The sequence below is a fragment of the Corapipo altera genome, unplaced genomic scaffold (assembly GCF_003945725.1).
Source record: "Corapipo altera isolate COAL_440 unplaced genomic scaffold, ASM394572v1 295, whole genome shotgun sequence".
NCBI classification, from domain to species: Eukaryota; Metazoa; Chordata; class Aves; order Passeriformes; family Pipridae; genus Corapipo; species Corapipo altera.
This window is the reverse complement of record NW_020884936.1, coordinates 2,799,531-2,819,640: the sequence shown is the minus strand read 5'-3', so window position 1 is coordinate 2,819,640 and position 20,110 is coordinate 2,799,531. Positions and strand designations below refer to the sequence as shown.

Here is a 20,110-nt window from a genome sequence, read left to right as displayed (position 1 = left end):
ATGGGGCATCCAGAGGGAGCTGGACAGGCTGGAGAGGTGGGAATGTGGGAAACTCATGAAGGTCAATAAGGCCAAGGGCAAAGTGCTGCTCCTGGGTCAGGGCAATGCCTGCTGTGGGAACAGGGTGGGGATGAAGGGATGGAGAGCAGCCCTGGGAGAAGGATTTGGGGGTGTGGGTGGGGGAGAGGTCGGAGATGCCCCAGCCCAGACCCCCCCGTGCCCTGGGCTGATCCCCCAGCGTGGGCAGCAGGGCAGGGGGGGATTCTGCCCCTCTGCCCCTGTCTCAGCTGAGACCCCCCTGCAGAGCTGCTCCAGCCCTGGGAACAACAGCACAAGGACGTGGAGCTGCTGGAGAGAGTCCAGAGGAGCCTCTGGAGCTGCTGCCAGGGCTGGAGCCCCTCTGCTCTGGAGCCAGGCTGGGAGAGCTGGGGGGGTTCCCTGGAGAAGAGAAGGCTCCAGGGAGAGCTGAGAGCCCCTTGCAGGGCCTAAAGGGGCTCCAGGAGAGCTGGAGAGGGACTGGGGACAAGGGATGGAGGGACAGCACAAGGGGAATGGCTTCCCAGTGCCAGAGGGCAGGGATGGATGGGATGTTGGGGAGAAATTCTTCCCTGGGAGGGTGGGTAGGCCCTGTCCCAGGTTGGGCAGAGAAGCTGTGGCTGCCCCTGGATCCCTGGAAGTTTCCAAGGCCAGGTTGGAGCAACCTGGTCTAGCGGAAGGTGTCCCTGCCCATGGCAGGGGGTGGGACTGGATGATCTTTAAGGTCCCTTCCAACCCAAACCATTCTACAGTTTTATCTTTCAACACCTGCAGAACCAACTGGAAGTTGGCACCAACCTTCAAAACATGAGCATTTTAAATCAGATGTTAAATCAGCATTTAACTTCAGATTGCCAATATCCAGGAGGAAGAAAGACGGGAACAAAAAACTCTCTTAATTTCTGGTTTTACAGGAACTCATTTCCTCATCCACATTGGTACAGAATTGCAAACACTTCCCTAAACACTGAATCAGTTCTTCTCCCTTCCCTTTTCCAGCTCAGGGCAGCTGTTCCTCTGTCCCACGGACTGGTTGTGTTAAATTCTTAATCACAGGAGGAAAAAGTGTGATTTGTAACTCCCTGCAGAAAGGCACGAGGGGTATTTTCCCCCAACTCATTTTAATGAAAGCAATTTCACACTAAATAGACAAAAAAGGAGCCAAATAAAGGAGGTAAGTACTGAACCCTTCAGGTATTTCCTGAAGGCAGGTGGACACAGGTGGCTTCCTTGAAAAGCTCCCGTTTGTAAAGGAGAATAAAACCCAAAAATTGAAGAATAATCCATGACTTCGATGTAGGCAGGACTGCACTGACATAAAAATATAAATATCAGGCTGCCTGTTCCCACTCACACCTATGGGATGGGAAGTCACCTGGAGCACTTCACACCCAAAATCCTGGCTTAGCAAACCTAAAAAAGGCCAGACTTTACGTAGCTTAGGTTAAATCATCTTAATCCCTTCAATGAAAACTTTCTGCTGCTGGCACAGCTCGGTTTAACCACACTGGGATTACTCCACCAGCCAGTCCAGGCTCTTCCAGCAGCTCCTGGCAAGAACGAACTAAACCCAGGGCGCTCCAAACCATCCCAGTGTTTATTTAAGAGCCTGAAAAAATAAACCAAATGTGAAAGTCATCCAGCAACTCAACAGCTCCGAACTCCAGGAGGTGAGGGCTTGGAGGGACTTTCGAATGCCTGAGTGTGTTTGTCAGCTTTGCTGTGACCACAATCCCAAAGGAACAGGGATGGGTTTAGTCACTGTGAAGTGCTGCACTTCATTAAATGCATCTGCACAGTGAATGTGACAATCCAGAGCAGATGTTTCCCAACCCACCAACAGAAACTCTTGGCTGTTAAAACTCCAAGCCAGGAATCCTTCCCAGGGCAGAAGAAGCAGCAAAAGTTGCTTTTTAAAAAAAATCCTTCAAAAAAAATTGACACAGGGTGGGAGAGCTGGGGGGGTTCCCCTGGAGAAGAGAAGGCTCCAGGGAGAGCTGAGAGCCCCTTGCAGGGCCTAAAGGGGCTCCAGGAGAGCTGGAGAGGGACTGGGGACAAGGCATGGAGGGACAGCACACAGGGAATGGCTTCCCAGTGCCAGAGGGCAGGGGTAGATGGGATACTGGGAAGGAATTGCTGGCTGGGAGGGTGGGGAGGCCCTGTCCCATGTTGGGCAGAGAAGCTGTGGCTGCCCCTGGATCCCTGGAAGTGTCCAAGGCCAGGTTGGAGCAACCTGTTCTAGTGGAAGGTGTCCCTGCCCATGGCAGGGGGTTGGAACTGGATGATCTTCAAGGTCCCTTCCAAACCAAACCAGTCTGTGATTCTAAAACAGACCTCTTAAGGACATTTTAACCAAGCAAAGACTATGAGAAACCATTTTATTTTTGGCACAAACGCTGAGATTTCGGAGACGACGCAGCCCCTGGCACAGAACACGGAATTCATGGGTTGTGTCAGTGCAGCCTTAGCAACAGTCTCACTACAACATCCTTATAATCCCAGACCTGTTTGCATTTCTTTCCAGGATAAGTAGCTCTGGAGTGTTTGTCTGTGAAACACTCGGTGCAGGGAAGGTCATCCCACACAGCCCAACAACTCCTCAGCTGTGGAGGTGGATGTTCCTACACGGTGAGGGATTTTTTTTCCTCTTTTCTCGTAGTAAAGCAGTGTCTAACATGCAGCTCCCTTGGTAATCACCACGAATAACCTCTCCCTTTAAAAAATTTAAAGCAACAGAACCAGAAATCCAACAGAGAAATGGATCAACCCACAAAATATCCCAACTGTGGGCGCCCTTCGAGCCAAACTCCCCCAGGGAGGGCGTGGCTGCAGAAATCCCTGCTCCCATCCCCACCTCTGCCATAGGCACCTTTCCTATGGCTTCCCAAAGGAGTTATTCTTGCACAGCAACAGGAAAAAAACAAAAATTCCATCTGCTCCCAACAGATTTGGAACAACAAAAACAAAGCCGGTGGCTCAATGTTCGTTTTGAAATAACCCCTCACTCGGCTGCCAAGCTGAGCATGACTGACAGGCCACCTAAAAAAGAGCCCAGATTCTTAATTTAGGGTTCAGCCAGCAGGAATTCTTTCCTCACTCTGGCAACACCCATAGGAAATGGCTTTGAGATGAAAGTTTAGATGAGATATCAGGGAGAAATTGTTGGCTGTGAGGGTGGGGAGGCCCTGGCACAGGTTGGGCAGAGAAGCTGTGGCTGCCCCTGGATCCCTGCAAGTGTCCAAGGCCAGGATGGAGCAACCTGGGCTAGTGGAAGGTGTCCCTGCCCATGGCAGGGGGTGGGACTGGATGAGCTTTAAGGTCCCTCCCAACCCAAAGCATTCCATGATTCTAAAAGCATGTTCCCTAACAAGGAACTGTGCACAAAATGTTGCTCTGTCTGCCTTAGAAAAATAAGGAGGGAAAAGCTTTTTGCCTCATTCTGCTCTCCCTGTTACCTTCCCACATTTTCATTTTGTTACCTCTATTCATAACTGAGATGGCTCCAAACATTATTCATAAGACAAACCCGCCGTCCATGCCCTTAAACCCTGCGAGGAAAAGTTCATTTCTGCTTCAAAATTCCTGAAATTAAGACATGATACTTCACTGTGCCCCGTGAGGAAGGGTTAGGAGAACCACTTAGGCTGAGTCCTCCGGAGCAGAACTCCACAGGCCACTCCACATGGAGTGCTTCCCTCCAGCGCACTCCAACACTGCCTCGGACACCACGGGAAGGATTTCAAGGATTATTGACGTCTACAAGGCTCTTTTCCTCTTGGATGCACTTTTATCCCTGGCTCCCTGAGCTGCTGTGGGGCTGGGGAACACAAGTTGAGGGCAATCCTGGTGTCTCAGCCCTCATTTCTGCTATTTAACACAATAAACAACAAACTCCAGGTCGTTTAAAGGAGGGAATTCCAGGTGAGCCCTTCCCAGACCTACCCAGGGATGTATCGATGAATCATAAGGTCAGTAACTTCCCCTCATCTCCCGTGCTTTAAATGAATCTGTCAGAGGGAATTTATGGCACTAGGGATAAGAAGTGGAGCCATCACAGTGATAAATTCCTCCCTGACACATGAAAAATCCAAAGGTACCGGGCACCGGTTTTCAGGAACCATTTTGTTCTCGTGCTAAAAATTATCCACGCAAAGGTATAAATAAAACCTCATGGGTTCAAAGACCTTAAATAAATAAATAAATAAATAAATAAATAAATAAATAAATATTATGGCTGCACGATGTTTTCTGGGAAATTTCAAAATTCCAACATCCAATCTGAAAACTCCTCTGAGCATTCCCAAGAGTCTGGATCACGACGTGAGGCTCCCACAGCCCAGGTCATGTCAGAGCCCTGTTACACCTGAACACACAGCCTTAAAAAAGCAACCATGATTCCCAGGAAAGCAGAGGGAAAGCTCTGGGAAGAAGGAGAGCACAGACCACTGTGGGGACAAGCAAGAGGATGAAGACCCCAATTTGTTTTTCCCCTCCATCCTGCCCACAGGAACAGCTGCTTTTCCCTGCCTGCCAAGAGCTCTGCAGAACTATTTTGAGCTTTTTTTGCATCTCATTATTTAATTTATTTATTAAAGCCTGATAGGGGAAAAGGGAGACAAAACTTGCTCAGAGCATTTGGGTTTTATTTAGACGAAGCCAGGCTGTTCAAACTGGCTCCGAGTCAAACGGTTCCACAATCCCTATTTTAGAGAGAGTGGAAGCAGCTCAGGGTTGGATCCTCCAGCTGCACAACTCTTCACTTAGGGGGTGAGTTTCTCATCTCAGCAAGTTTAACAAGCAGAGTTTGAGGCACTCGATGATTCCCAAACCATAAAATGGTGTTTTCCCAGGAAACTGGGAAAATTTAAAATTTAAAACTGAGCCGTAAAAATTAAAGCCCCCGAACTGCTCCCCATTAGTTAAATATTCCAGGTGAGAGAGCAGCAGCTGGCACAGGGACAGCACTGAGGAGGGTTAATGGGCAGGAACACACACTCAGGGAATCATTCAGGTTGGAAAAGACCTCCAGGATCTTCCAGTCCCCCCTGTGCCCAATCCCACCTTGTCCCCCAGCCCAGAGCACTCAGAGCCACTCCAGTCATGCCTTGGACACCTTCAGGGATGGGAATCCACCATCTCCCTGGGCAGCCCCTGCCAAGGCCTGAGCACCCTTTCCAGGGAGAAATTCCTTCTGATGTCCAACCTGAGCCTCCCCTGGCACAGCTGGAGGCCGTTCCCTCTCCTCCTGTCCCTTCTTCCCTGGGAGCAGAGCCTGACTCCCCCCCGGCTCCCCCCTCCTGTCAGGGAGTTGCAGAGCCAGAAGGTCCCCCCTGAGCCTCCTTTGCTCCAGGATGAGCTCCCCCAGCTCCCTCAGCTGCTCCTGCTGCTCCAGCTCCTTCCCAGCTCCATTCCCTTCCCTGCAAACACTCCAGCCCCTCCATGTCTCTCCTGTCTGAGGGTCCCAGAGCTGCCCCCAGGGCTGGAGGTGCCTCAGCAGTGCCACCACAGGGTGACAATCACTGCCCTGGGGCTGGGACATACAAGGGCTGGCACAGACCAGGGGCCATTGGCCTTCTTACCCACCTGGGCACATCATGTTCAGCTGGCAGCACTCCCAGCTCCTTTTCCAGCTTTCCAGCCACTCTTCCCAAGCCTGGAGCTGCAGGGGACGTTGTGACCCACGTGTAGGACCCGGCCTTGTTGTCCCTCACACCACTGGATTGATCCAGCCCGTCCAGATCCCTCTGCAGAGCCTTCCTGTCCTCCAGCAGATCCACATCCCACCCAACCTGGTGTCACATCCACAAACTTACTGAAGGTGCCCTCAATCCCCTCATCCAGATCACCAGTAGAGATATTATTGATACAAAGATATTAAACAGGACTGGGCCCAACACTGAGCCAATTCCAACACCCCAAAGCAGAGAGGACCAGCAGAGTTCACACCTTTGCCATCAACCACATCACAAATCACACAACAATTTTCTTTTGTTTTCCCCTCTCCTAAAGAACCGTTTGGTATCTCAAAGGCAGAAAAAACAAGAATTGATAAACACTGAATGTTCATTTTTAAGAGCGGAGCCATCAGTTTAAAAGTTTAACTTGAGCCACTGTTTTCTACCATGTGGGCAACAGTTCCAACACCAAACCCCAAAGTGTTCCATGAACAGCAAACACAGGAAATCCTTGAAAGCACACGGGGCTCTACAACCAAAGGCAATCATTAAACTCACCCACGGGACCTTTCACAACACCCCCTTCGACAGCAGGGAGCCAACGGGACAGGCTGGCAGAGTTCAGAGAAAACATGTGAGGTAAACACACGAAAAATGAGCCCAACCCAGCAGAGTTTGCTGCTGCTTTGGAACCCAAATGAATTACAATATTGTAATTATTCATGCTGTTCACTTTGGTTCCACAATGATCAATAACAACCCCCACACGGAGGAAAAGCCAGGTTGATGTGTTTGTTGGAGTTTAGGTCGAGCTGTTTGACCTTCCCTGTGATCCCAACTGCTCCATACTGACCCAAAGCAGCCTTTTTCCCAGGGCTCTCCGTCCTCTTCCCTCTGGAAACGGAATTATTTCTACATGAGCAGCCCTGTGACTTGACAACAAGCACAGGCTGCTCTGCCAGACCAGCCTGGAGACTCCCAGACCTCATCCAGCCACTCATTTGCTGCAGAGAACTTCGTATCCTGCCCTTCTCAGTCACATTCCCACAATTCCCTGACACCGGGGCATTGGCAAGAGGAGGATTTTATGGAAGTCTCAGGGCAGTGAAGCATTAAGTAAAAATTATGTGCTAGTGCAAAACCTTTGTAGGGTGACTGACAATGTCATTTCAGAATTCTATTTAAAATAATCACCTTCTGACCCAAAACCAAATGAAAAATCATTTATGTAAATAAATATAGGGAGAAAAAGGGGTAATTTCCAAACATGCCTTACTGAAATTTTACACAAGAACTTCAACATCGCTTTTGCAGTTGCCAAAAATACACCAAAATACAATTCCCCACCTGAGGCTTTATTTAAATTTTCTGAATCGTTGAAAGCCAAAATGATTGAAAATAATGTTTCAATCTTATCAGCACGTAAACTTTTCATCACACCAAGAGTGACTACACGGAACTGTTGGGTCCCTCACACAAAACTGGGAGAATTTCCAGCAGAAAGTTGGAAATATAAAACCCTGTGGTTCAAAAAAATCCCCCCAACATCACAACTTTGTAAGGAATGGGAAAAACCTGACTTCCTGCAGGTTAATTTTACATACAGAACACCACCTGAGATGCCTTGTGAGGCTCCCAAAAATCAGGATTCTTCAAACAGTGGGTTTGGGATGAATTTTAGCTCGGAATGGGAAGCAGGAGGGGAGAACCCCCAGCCTGGCTCTGCTGTCAGCAGCTCACCAGGAAAAGACAGAGCACACACACATTATTTTGCTTTAATTGATTCCATTCCAGGCTGCTGTTTTATATTAAGAGTGTTACAACCTTTATATAACTTTTCACATAGTTAAATTTTAATATAAAGGTGTTTTTTTTCCCCATTTGGGAGAACGCTGGTGATAAATAAGAAACCAAATATCAGGATCTGCTCCCAGCAAGCTGGAGAGCAAGCTATGACAAACAGCAATAATAATAATAATAATAATAAAGTATTTCTAAAACTATTTAACAGGTGTTTAAAGGCAAGGACAAAGTGTCCTGCAATGATTGACTGGTGGTTTCTAATCTGGGTTGTCCAGGGAGAGATGCAGAGGCTCATGGAATGACTGGTGCTGGAGTGAATCATCAAACTCCCATGATTAAACCTCGGGATTTGTTCCACCTCAAAAATTACCTTCAGTAATTGAAAGAATGGTTTGGGTTTAGCACCCGTGGAAGGAGCACCGCCCACTCGTGGGCTGATCACAAAGAGCTGCAGGCCAAGAGCATTTGCTGAACTTGAGGAGAAATATCAACCAGAGCCCCCAAAAACAACCCCAAACCTCTGTGCTAACAGGTGATTAAAAGGGAACCACCTGATCCCAGGGGGATGGTGTCACCCAGGAGATGCTCCCACCAGTGCCTGCAATTATAATATCATTTTCCCTCCTTCCCCTCCCTGCCTTTTTCCTTTGTCTTCCCAAAGTCATCCCGCTGACAAATAACCACCGTTCAAAGCCCAATTACAGCTTCTGGGTCTGGGGTGGGATTTTTTTCCCGTGGTAAAATTCATCTTAGCAGGTTTTTTTTGTGTAAATCCCCGGGAGCAGTTGCTGCCTCAGCCCCCTTCTGTCACTTCACCCACCCTGCTGTGCCAGGGTGGGGGTGGCAGATCTGCACCCCAGGGACGTCATCAGTGACGCCAGCACAGCACATCTGTGCACCCAGGTCAGGAATGGAAACACTGAATCAGGTTCCAGGGGCGGCTTCTCACCTTCTCCCTTTCTTTCGCAGCATCACGGAATGGGTTGGGTTGGAAGGGACCTTAAAGATCATCCAGTTCCACCCCCTGCCATGGGCAGGGACACCTTCCACTAGACCACGTTGCTCCAACCTGGCCTTGGACATTTCCAGGGATCCAGGGGCAGCCACAGCTTCTCTGCCCAATCTGCCCAGGGCCTCCCCACCCTTACAGACAGGAATTCCTTCCCAATATCTCACCTATCCCTCCCCTCTGCCAGTGGGAAGCCATTCCCCCTTGTCCTGTCCCTCCATGCCTTGTCCCCAGTCCCTCTCCAGCTCTCCTGGAGCCCCTTCAGGCCCTGCAAGGGGCTCTCAGCTCTCCCTGCAGCCTTCTCTTCTCCAGGGGAACCCCCCAGCTCTCCCAGCCTGGCTCCAGAGCAGAGGGGCTCCAGCCCTGGCAGCAGCTCCGGGGCCTCCTCTGGACTCTCTCCAGCAGCTCCACGTCCTTGTGCTGTTGGTCCCAGGGCTGGAGCAGCATTCCAGGGGTGGTCTCACACGAGCAGGGCAAAGGGGTAGAATCCCCTCCCTTGTCCCTGTTTTAACCCTTCTCCACCCATTTAACCCCTCACCAACTGCTCCCTTTCCATACCCACAACACGAGGAGGCACCTGATTAATTCTCTATCAATAGAAATGACAGAATAGAAGAGAAACCCCCCAGTTTTCCTGCCTGCCACAGCAAAGGTGAAAAGCCCTTCACAGGTCATTTAGTGCAGTCCAGCTTTGGGTGGTGCCACTGAATCCAAGAGGCTTCCAAAGCCCAGACAGGATTTATTTATCCCTTACAGGTGCTTTCCTCCCAAATGATGCTTAAAAAACATCCCCCACACACATATATACTGTGTTTAAAACAGCATCACTCACACATGGCAAATCTACCTGGCAATTCCTGTCTCTGCCATTCTTTCCTTTAGAAATGTGCTTTAAAATCCCTGTTTGCTCTCAAGGTCACACTGATGGGCCTGTAGACACCAGATCATCTTCCCCTCAACTTCTTTTTTTCATTAATCACTATTTTACAGTCCAAAGACTCAACTAATGCCACTTTCTATGACCAGCTCTTCACCTTCTTCCCCCTGCTTTTAAAACTGCTCTTAAAAGATTATGAGCACACCTGCCCAAGGGCAAAATTTGATTACAATTAGATGAAGGAAAGATTTTAAAAGTGAATTAAGGATAGAGAGGACATAATAAAACTTCGGGAAAATCTAATCAAAGCATTAAGATTAAAAGAGCCACAATGAAAAAGGCAGAAAATCTGATTTGAATCAGCCAACGTGAATCCTGCCAGCACAAATAATCAGGACAACGTACAACATGGACTATTTTAGGGGGAACACATTCCAAATGTTATGACTGGGACTCCTACAGACTCCCTCAGAGCAAATAAGTAACATGATACGTATCCATGTGTCCCATGTCCTCGTTTGCAGCTCTGCAGTTTCACAGTCAGCTCGGGAAAAGGATCCCACATCCTGCAAAACATTCAGGTGGAAAACAGCCTTCCAGGAGCACATTCAGATACCCAGGGAAGGCCCTGATCCCAGAAGTCTGGTGGCACCTCGACCTCAGTCTGCAGGGGTTGGGAATCAACTCCCCATCAAAGCTGTTCTCCCGTTCATAAATCGACCCTGGAATTCTGTCCTGTGTTAATTCTTTCTGAGAGGGAACTGAAACTTCAGGGAAAACACAGGGAAGGAGCCAAGGTACAAACCACAACTGGGAAAAACAGAACAAAACACCAAAACCCCCCAAAAAACCCACCCCAAAGCAGACCAAGTGATGCACAGCCATTCCCCTTCCCCGTTTTCACTCCTGGTGCAGTTTGCTGCCCTGAGTTTGCTGTGGATATCCCTGGAAAGCAAGGACAGCAGGGAAGATTGCTGAACTGCCTTTGGCTTCACCTGCACACAGAATCATGGAATATCCTGGGTGGGAAGGGATCCACAAGGATCACACAGTCCAACTCCTGGCCCTGCCCAGGACACCCCAACAATCCCACCCTGTCCCTCAGAGCATTGTCCAAACCCTCCTGGAGCTCTGGCAGCCTTGGGGCTGTGCCCACTGCCCTGGGGAGCCTGGGCAGTGCCCAACCACCCTCTGGGGGAAGAACCTTTCCCTAAAATCCACCCTGACCCTGCCCTGGCACAGCTCCAGCCGTTCCCTGGGTCCTGTCCCTGCTCACCCAGAGCTGTCCCTCGGGAGGAATCTGCAGATCCCGATAAGGTCCAACCTCAGTCTCCTCTTCCCTCCTGTAGGAATATTCCTGAAGGTGACCTGGGATGAGGCTGCAGGTGGCACATCCCCCTCACCTGCCTTCAGTCTCCTAAAACTCTCAGTGCCTGTTTAACAGGGACACGTCCCGTGCACTCCATGGACAGGGAGAGGGTTCCTCAAAAGGCAGTTCACAATGACACTGGATTTCCATATTTACACTCCAGGCAGGGTTTCATTTCAAAACCCCACACCTGAAAAGCCTGGGTTTGGTTCACTCTGCATGTCAGTGAACATCTCAAACAGTATCAGCACCAGCAAATGTGCCTTTGAGATATTTTATTGTCTAATCAGCAAGACCTTTGCTACCGAGATCAGGATTAGATGATACATAATATCCCCCAAATTACACATATCAAGGCTACCTTGGACAGCTGTTTCACACTGCTGACCTGTCCTCTTTCCTCCTCAGCTCCAGCACTTCAACAGGATATTATATATTAAGGAAGATCAAGTGACCTGCACAATAATTATCTTAACTCCACATCTCGGCAGCTGTAGAGCTTTACTCACTCCACAAGTGTTTTACACTCACTGGGTGCAGAAGTTGCTGCCAAAAGAAAAACAACCCAAAAAAGAAAATTTAGAAACTACCACTCCTACTATTTTCACTCCTTGCAGAAGTTACAGCAACACACAATTTATTAGGGCCAGATTTTCCCAGAGCTTGTTTTTAAAAGGCCTAATAATGAACATGAGCAACCAAGAGAAAAGGCTGATAAAAAGACTCTGAGATACTCTAAGGCATTAAAGAAGAACCTCTGCTGAAAATGCCAGAGAGGGTAGAGAGACAGAGAGAAAAATGTGTGGGTATATATTTAACTCCATTAAATTATAGCTATCTGGGTGAGTTTTCTTATTTAATTGGAGCTTCAAGGGAAAGCATCTTGTGCCAAATCCCAGCCCTGACCTGCTGTTAATCCTTAACCCCTCCACAGTCCAGATTCCCAAAGGGCTTCCAAAGCTCCACCTGGCACAGCACCTTTTACTCCAACTCAAAATGGGTGTTTTTTTCTTCTCCAGATACAAGAATTAGCCCAGAGATTACCCAGAGTGGTTCATCTCCTCCAGGGGAGCGACTCTCTTAAATTTTTGGTATGAATTTGCTGCTTGTGGTCACAAAATCCTTATGTCACAAGACACCTAATGAAACAATTCCAGTTGTGTTCTATAGAATCCTGTAAATCTCCCTAAATCTGAACAGAAAGATTTCCTGCAGTGAATGGCAGAAGTTCACTCGTTATTAACTCTGGAAAAGCAAGAGAGCCTTGATGCCCAGAGAGAGCCCAGGAAGGGCTCAGGCTGCTGCAAGTTTATCATTTTTGCAAATTTATAGCTTTCAATCAATAGGAAACACATGAAAAATTCAAGTGTGAACAGAAATCAATGGACACACACACACATAGTTGTCTCCCAGAGAATTTCTTCTTCAAGTCCAGAGGTAAGAGCAAGGAATCCTGTGGAGCCAGGATGGGAGAGCTGGGGTGTTCCCCTGGAGAAGAGAAGGCTCCAGGGAGAGCTGAGAGCCCCTGGCAGGGCCTGAAGGGGCTCCAGGAGAGCTGGAGAGGGACTGGGAACAAGGGATGGAGGGACAGCACAAGCGGGAATGGCTTCCCACTGCCAGAGGGCAGGGATAGATGGGATATTGGGAAGGAATTCCTGGCTGGGAGGGTGGGGAGGCCCTGTCCCAGGTTGGGCAGAGAAGCTGTGGCTGCCCCTGGATCCCTGGAAGTGTTCAAGGCCAGGTTGGAGCAACGTGGGATAATGGAAGGTGTCCCTGCCCGTGGCAGGGTCTGGAACAAGATGATCTTTAAGATCCCTTTCAACCCAAACCATTCCCTGATTCCGTGAACAAGCTGCCCTCAGTTACAGCAACCTACGAAATAAGGGGAAAGATTTCCCTTCATCTTCCCTGGCAGAACCTCCAGTTCATCCTCAGTTCCTGATCTCACCAGCCCTGATGGTCCAAGCTGTCTCACCAAGGGTCACTCCACCAGGAGCCCAGGCACACAATCCATCCCACCATCCCACCTGCCTTGAGAGGCTGGAAAACCGGTGGGATTTAGAGGGTGGGAACACGGCACAGGATGTCCCATCTCATCCACAGCCTCATCCACACAAGTCTTGCTTTGAAAAACAAGCAGAGCTCAGGCCCAGAAGCTGCTCTGATGCCTCCACCAGCTTTGATCTGATAACACCATTTTCACATCGGGATTTTTTTTTTTTTTTTGTCCTTTAATTCCACGTGACAAATTCCCTTCAGCGCTGAATAGGGAAATTAAGATCACATTTAAAGCCCATCACTTTTAACACACAATATCCCTTTTTCATCAGCCTCAGTGAAGATGATTTAGGCATATTTATAGTAACATTAACCACATTTCTTCTGTAGGGCAGTATTATTCTCAGAATAGACAACTGAATCCCAGTTGCCATGCAAAAGTGCCATGAAAATATGCTTCCAAACCTCCAAATTCCTATTTAAATTGCACCATCATCAGGACAGCTTTAAAACACATAAATGATTTGTTCTAATTGCACAGATAGGGAAAGTGAGGGGACTGGATGATGAAACTGTGCTTCTGTTTGACTCCTGAAGTCTGTGGTCATTTATTCCCAAGGGAATATGAAGTTACAGGCTACAAAGTCACTTCAGCTTTTCTAACTGGGATCACACATTCCTGTTTCCACCAGAAATCCAAATCCTTCATATTCAAACACCAAACCTGCATGGAAACTGTTGCTGTGCCATTCCCACGAGGGAATTCTGCTGGTGCTGACAACGTTTTCCTGCTGTCCCAGAAATCCTCCACGGCTCAGGTACCGAGGACAGCTGGAAATGAGCCAGGAATCACTATTTTAACACGTTTTAACTGAGTTTTTTTGGGGGCTGCTCACCCCATAAATCCAAATAAAACAAGCTAATAAATTACCAGTGACACCCACCAGGAAATAAAAAATCCCAGCAGTGTCAGAATGGATGTTTCAGAGGGAACGTGCAGAGGTGGGAAGGCGAGTTCTGGGGTTGACTCTGAGCCACAGCAACGCCTCCTCAAAATGATTCACCCTCCAAAAGTTGAACCAGGGCATATTTAAACCCCCATGACCAGTCCCCAAAATGAAAACCAGGGGCTTTAAAAGTGGCTGAAACCTGTGCATGTGTGAGAAAGACACGGAGTGCCCTGAATTTCCAGAGCTGCTGGTCCGTGTTCCAACGGCATAAATCAATCCCTGAAACTAAAAAGCACCGACACACTCTCAAAGCAAACAGGCAGCAACTAGAAATAAATGCAGATGGAAAGACAAGAGTGAATCTTGCACAACAATAAATGTCAAGTTTTTCAGCAGAAAAATAAAAACTGACCCCACAATTCCGCCTGTTCCCAAGCTCCACTGGGAAAAAATGAGTATTACAGAGCCACCAGTGACCTCAAAACGCATTATTTTCCACTATATTGCTGGGAATTCAATACTTTGCTTCCAGCAAACCAGCAACTTCGATGTCTGCTCACAATTTGGACGGAGTAGGATATTTTTTTTTTTTTTTTGGCAGCACAGAAGTCCTTGATGGGAAATAAGTCCGGAATTTTCCCTGATTTTTTTTTTCCTGTAGCGCTGCCCTGCCCAGTCAGCACTTCAGTCCCACACCACTCTGCATCCTTGAAAAGGCTGGAAATCTTCTTGGCATCGTTTTTGCTGATTCCACACAAGATCAAAGTGTGTCACACCGGAGATCCAAGCTCTGAAATCCCTATAAAATTCCCGGGACTCTCCACTCTGCGTTAATGGGGATTGGCCGTGGAAATGAATCCTTAACCAGGCAGGTGCACAGGAAACGTGCTGCAAAAAAAAAACCTTCACAAAGCCGCCTTGGAAAGTTTATTTTGGAGGAACTCAAACATGTTGTGGAGAGTAACAAGCCATGAAATCCACCCACTGTGCCCAGGGTGAACCTGGAGCGTGGATTTTCCTGGGATAAGGCGATATCCATGCAAAATATCCGGCAGCAGTGCCACGATAGCAACACGTGGAGCGCCACACAAACTGTGGAAGGAAGGGGATAACGACACAAGCACAAAGAAAACAGGGGGAAACACACAACTAATCCACTGGAGGAGTCATTTTATTCCATAGGAATGACTGGAAAACCAGCAGGGATGGAACTGCCACAGCTTTAATCACAGAGCAACTGCAGCCACAGCTCTTCTTCCCTTTCACAAGGGAATAATATTAAACCCAACCTCAATTTTCTGAATGGAAGACGCAGTTCTCACCTTCTGCTTTTTGAAGTTTATAAAAAGGGAGCTGACAAAAAATGCTAATTCATGTGTGCCAAGCTTCTTATCCTTCCAGGAGACGAGCACCACCTTGGAGACGGATATTAAATTTTCATGCAACACAAACACTGACTAATAAAGAAAGTCTTCCAGAGGGTGTTTTCCTAACGCAGCTTTCCTCGGTTTGGTTTCCTTTCAGCCCAAAGAAACCAGCAAAGAATAAAACAAGGGCTCTGAAAAAAAGAAAAAAATCAGGGAGTAGAGGAGGAGAAGACGAATAATGGAAAATCTGGGATTTTTCACAGCTGTATTTGCACATCCTACAGGAGTTTCTGTGCAAAGATGAGCAGCGCTGGCTCATGGGAAAGGATATTATGGATAATTTCCAGCCCAAAGAGGATGTGCAACACTCTGTACCTACAAGAAGCAACAATCCCTATTTAAATTTCGTGACAGGCACTGAGCGCAGCCCAGGTTGTTGTGTACAGCAAGGCTTTACTCCTGCAGGCATGGCAGGGAAAAAAAGGGATTTGACACGTTGGAAAACCCTTGGTTGGAATGCCCAGACCACCTCTGTCCTCAAAACCAGCTTAATGCCACTTCTGCTTTTTCAGGGAACTGCAGATTCTGAGTCCGGTGATGCTGCAGGAAACTCAAATACCAAACGAAGCCATTCCAGGACTAGGAATGTTTTCCAGATCCTGGGGTGTCCAGAAGTACTTCACAGATCAGATTTTGGAGATCAGCTGCCCTCCTTTAGCAGGAATATCGCTCAGCTCCTCAGGAAAACATTTAAATTGTTATTTCTTCTGCGAGATGCACTGAGGCGATTTTCAGCCCAAAACAATGAGTCCATTTCCTTTAAATTATCCTCCAATTCACCCCACTATTCAGAAGTCCCAAATTCTGAACTCCCAAATTTATCAGATGGCCACAGGGAGCCTGTTCTGTGAGCAATTAAAGGGCTCTTCCCCTGTCACAATCACAACAGAGCCCTTCCACTCTCAGAATCCCAAGGATTTCAAGTCCCACAAGCCCAAACCGTGCCTGGAATCCTTCTGCAAGCAGCACATCCCCCAAAAACCCCGGCAGCGAACCTGCCCCTCCGCCAAATAAATATTCATTTGAAGCCAGGGGAGGGAAGGGCATTAGTGACAGTCTCAAGTGGATCTGAGGGAACTCCAGGAGGGATCAGCCCCAAACAAAGCAGGGGGAACAAAAGCAGGAAGCACAAAGCAAACATCGTTATTTCGGGCGCCTCAGCGAGTATTTCATCCAAAGCCCTTGCACAAAAGCAAATTATCAGCTCTGTTCTCTGCCGTAAAATTGATTATCACATTTTCCAGCCCCCGCTTCCAAGTGGTTGCAGCGGTTCCAGGGGCAGATGCGAGCACGTGGCCGAGCAAGAACAAAAGTACTGGCATAAAACCCGCTGTGCTCCTTCCCAGGGTGAATTCCAGCCTGGAACAGCTCCCTGCTCCCCCCCAAAAACCACTTCACCTACACAATCACATCACTCTCAACCCCATCTCCTGCCTTTTTTGTTCTGTCTTCTCCCTGGGCTTTAGAAGATGTGATTTAAGAGCTCCTACTCGCTGAGAATATCTCGAGTGCAGGGAAAAAAAAAGCAAAGCTCTCCCGGATCAAGGAGCTAATTCCAAGTGCTGCACTTGGAACTTCGAATTGGAAAAAAAAACCCCAAACTTCTTCAAGGGAACTGTTTAAGAAAAGAGCACCCAAGGGTATCCTGAATTAATGCAATGAGACAACAGCTTGGTCAGCAGCAGCATTATCTCAATATATTGAAGATTTTCAGCATGGATTTCACAGACAGGAAGCTCAGGCTTTGCAATTTGATTGCTCACAAAAGTTGCAGAGGAAGAAGCCAGGCAGAGTCAAATCCATCCCATGCATTCCCAATATTATTGAGCTTTATCAGGACGTGATAAAAGCACTGCTGGTCCCATTATTTTGTTTGTTTTTAATTAAAAAAAAAGGCGAGTCTTTTCTGGGAAAACAGTGCTGGCCCCAGGAGTTTGTTGGTGTTTCAATGGAGGCTGTTCATGTTAAATGTCAATTGATAAAGATGGTAACAAACACGTGGTTGGACATGGGATTATTTTAGTAGTTTCCCAGAGAAACTGTGGCTGCCCCTGGATCCCTGGAAGTGTCCAAGGCCAGGCTGGACAGGGCTTGGAGCAACCTGGGCTAGTGAAAGGTGTCCCTGCCCATGGCAGGGGGTAGAACCAGGTGATTTTTAAAGTCCCTTGCAATCCAAACCAGTCCATGATTCTATGATTATTTTGGATCTCTAATGAAAGCAGCAACTGGGAAATAATGGAAAGATGTAGAGCAGTGTCAGACAACTGGCAAGGAAGGTTATTCCCTGAGAGGTATTCCCTGATATCCAGACATTTAACCAGCTTTAGGGAAGTGAGGCAGGAACGTTGATGCTGCGGATCAGGAGGTGTTTGTAGGTCCCTGGAATTGGCAGAGGAATGTTACCCTCTACCTGCTCCATTCCAGGAGGTCCCAACACTCAGTATGAAGACAGGAGCAGGACAGGGCTTATTCCTGGTCAATAATTCCAACAACTGAAGCTCCAGCAGGGAAGGTGTTGGATGTGTGTGAAGCAGAGGCGACGGGGAGGATCCAGCGGGAGCTGCTTTGTCTCACTGCTCTGGATTTTCCACTGCTGAATCCTTGGATAAAGCAGACTGAAAATAAGCAGGGAGCTTATTGCAAACATTAACAAAACCTCCCCAACTCAAATATTTATGTTGGTCCTTCGGAGTGAAGCAGAAAAGTGCAAAACATCTCAGATATTTCCAAACCATGGAATTATTTCACAGGTGAATTTCTGTTCTTGAAGCAGCCCTTGTAAAATATCAGACCGTCCAATAAAGCCAGCAAAAGGAACAATAAACCAGTGAGAATTCGGATTAAATATTAGCCATGGGTTTCTCTCACAAGGAACAGACCATTTAAATAAATTCATGGAATGGTTTCTGTTGGAAGGGGCCTTTAAGATCACCCAGTTCATCCCCCCTGCCATGGGCAGGGACACCTTCCACTATCCCAGATTGCTCCAAGTCCCAAAATATATAATATTTATATATTATTAACATGTATGGATAGACAGAAATATATACAATGAATACATAAAGATAGCCACATCCACCTCCTAACAAAATTATAAACCCACAGTTGGAAATAATGCCTCCAGGAACTAAATAAAAGCACAGAAATGCTCTTTCTTTTTTCCCCCCAGTGTATTCATTAAAATTGATTATGTTTAAGTATTTCCTACTTGAATAGCTTATTCTCTTATTACCAGGGCACAATGTTTGAGTGAGCCCTTCCAGCAGCAGCATGGAAGAGAAAATCATTTTAAAGCACAATAATACCCTAATGAAAAGGGAGCAACAGAATGGGGATCAGGCACAAATGCTGCCCCCAAATCTAATTTGAGCACTTAAACTGATTTGATTCAAATCTCCAGCATCCTTGGATCTCCAGAGCAGTTCCCTGACTTTTCCCAAAGCTTTGAACTGCCTCAGGTGGCTTTTTAAAGACAATGGGTCTGGATAATAAGCTTTTCACCAAAAGCTGCCATTTATTTAACAATGGGAACTGTCATAGTTCTTTTCCAGCTCCCAACTCTCTCAGGTTGTGATTTACCCAAATCTAGAGATAAAATTCCTCTTCCCTGTAATATCCCTTGGCCAAGGACACACCAACTCCTTCATAATGTTCAATCAGCAACACATAACTGCTCCCATTAAATTAATAAAAAGGGAGTTAAAGGATACACACCAATCTTTTTTTTTGCTTTCCCTGTCAGGCTGGTTGGTTAAGCCCTGTTTTAGTATTTTCCATCTCCCACCTCCAGAAAAGTAAGTATTTACCAGGAAAGGAGAACCAAGTGCCTCGACACACAAAATCCAGATTCCTGGAATCATCTGCCATTATTCATCATTCAGCCAAAATAATATTTTCAACTACAAACATCAAACTGCCCATCCCAGAGCCTCCAGGCACAATCCACAGTGACTGTTCCAGGAGTCAACTGTTATCCTGAATTCCTTAATCCAATCCTTTACCATCTCAAGACAATAAATCCGTGTGAACCAGAGGTCATTTCTCACCCTGTGCTTTACCTGCCTTGGCAGATGAGGAGCAGCTGAGGGAGCTGGGGGGGCTCAGCCTGGAGAAAAGGAGGCTCAGGGGGAACCTTCTGGCTCTGCAACTCCCTGACAGGAGGGGGGAGCCGGGGGGGGGAATCAGGTTCTGCTCCCAGGGAACAAGGGACAGGAGGAGAGGGAATGGCCTCCAGCTGTGCCAGGGGAGGTTTAGACTGGACAACAGAGAAAATTCCTTATGGAAAGGGCTGTCCATCCCTGGCACAGCTGCCCAGGGCAGTGTTGGAGTCCCCATCCCTGGAGGGATTTAAAATCCCTGTGGATGTGGCACTTGGGGACATGGGTCAGTGGTGGAGAATGGTTGGACTGGATGACCTTAGAGCGTTCCCAACCTTAATTCCATGTGTTAATCAGGCAGCAGGCTGACAGGACTCAGTTTAGGCAGGACTAGAGGCCGTCACTGAGCTGCACAGAGAGCCTGGAGGAACCCATTCCCCGAGCCTGAGGCACCTTTGTGATTGCACACCCAGCGCTGCCAACTGAACTCCAGGGTCTGGAGCTCCCACCCCTCCAAACGTTATCCCAGGATGCTGCTGCAGCTCTGGGACTGGGGGATCTCTCATCCCTCCCAGCAGCAGCTCCTCTCCTGCCCAGAACACACAGCCCAGCCCAGGAGGTTTGCACAGAAACAGAAAACAGCAGCCCATCGGGCACGGCCCCTGTTTTCTACTTCAGCTTCTGTTACCGCCGAGATCTTTATCTCTGAACAGCTCAAGCCGCTGGTTCCACACCTCAAAAACACTGAAGGTCACCTGAAGCCCTTCCCAAGTCAACTTTCTCCACCCCCAAGAGCACCACTGATGGCTGGTGTGTTATTTATAAATCCAGCCACAGTCTAAATAAACAGATTTCCCAAGGAAAAAGGG

General features: G+C 47.8%; 1 protein-coding gene across 3 annotated transcripts in view; it reads right to left on the bottom strand.

Moving 5' to 3' along the window:
• Positions 1-14,221, bottom strand: part of ATRN (attractin) — a 152,856-nt gene extending 138,635 nt beyond the window's left edge. For all 3 annotated transcript variants that reach the window (XM_027660483.1, XM_027660482.1, XM_027660484.1), the window contains exon 1: positions 14,130-14,221. In XM_027660483.1, coding sequence (XP_027516284.1) covers positions 14,130-14,206 — 77 coding nt within the window. In that variant the 5' untranslated portion in view covers positions 14,207-14,221. The remainder of the gene's footprint in view (positions 1-14,129) is intronic.
• Positions 14,222-20,110: the final 5,889 nt, after the last annotated feature.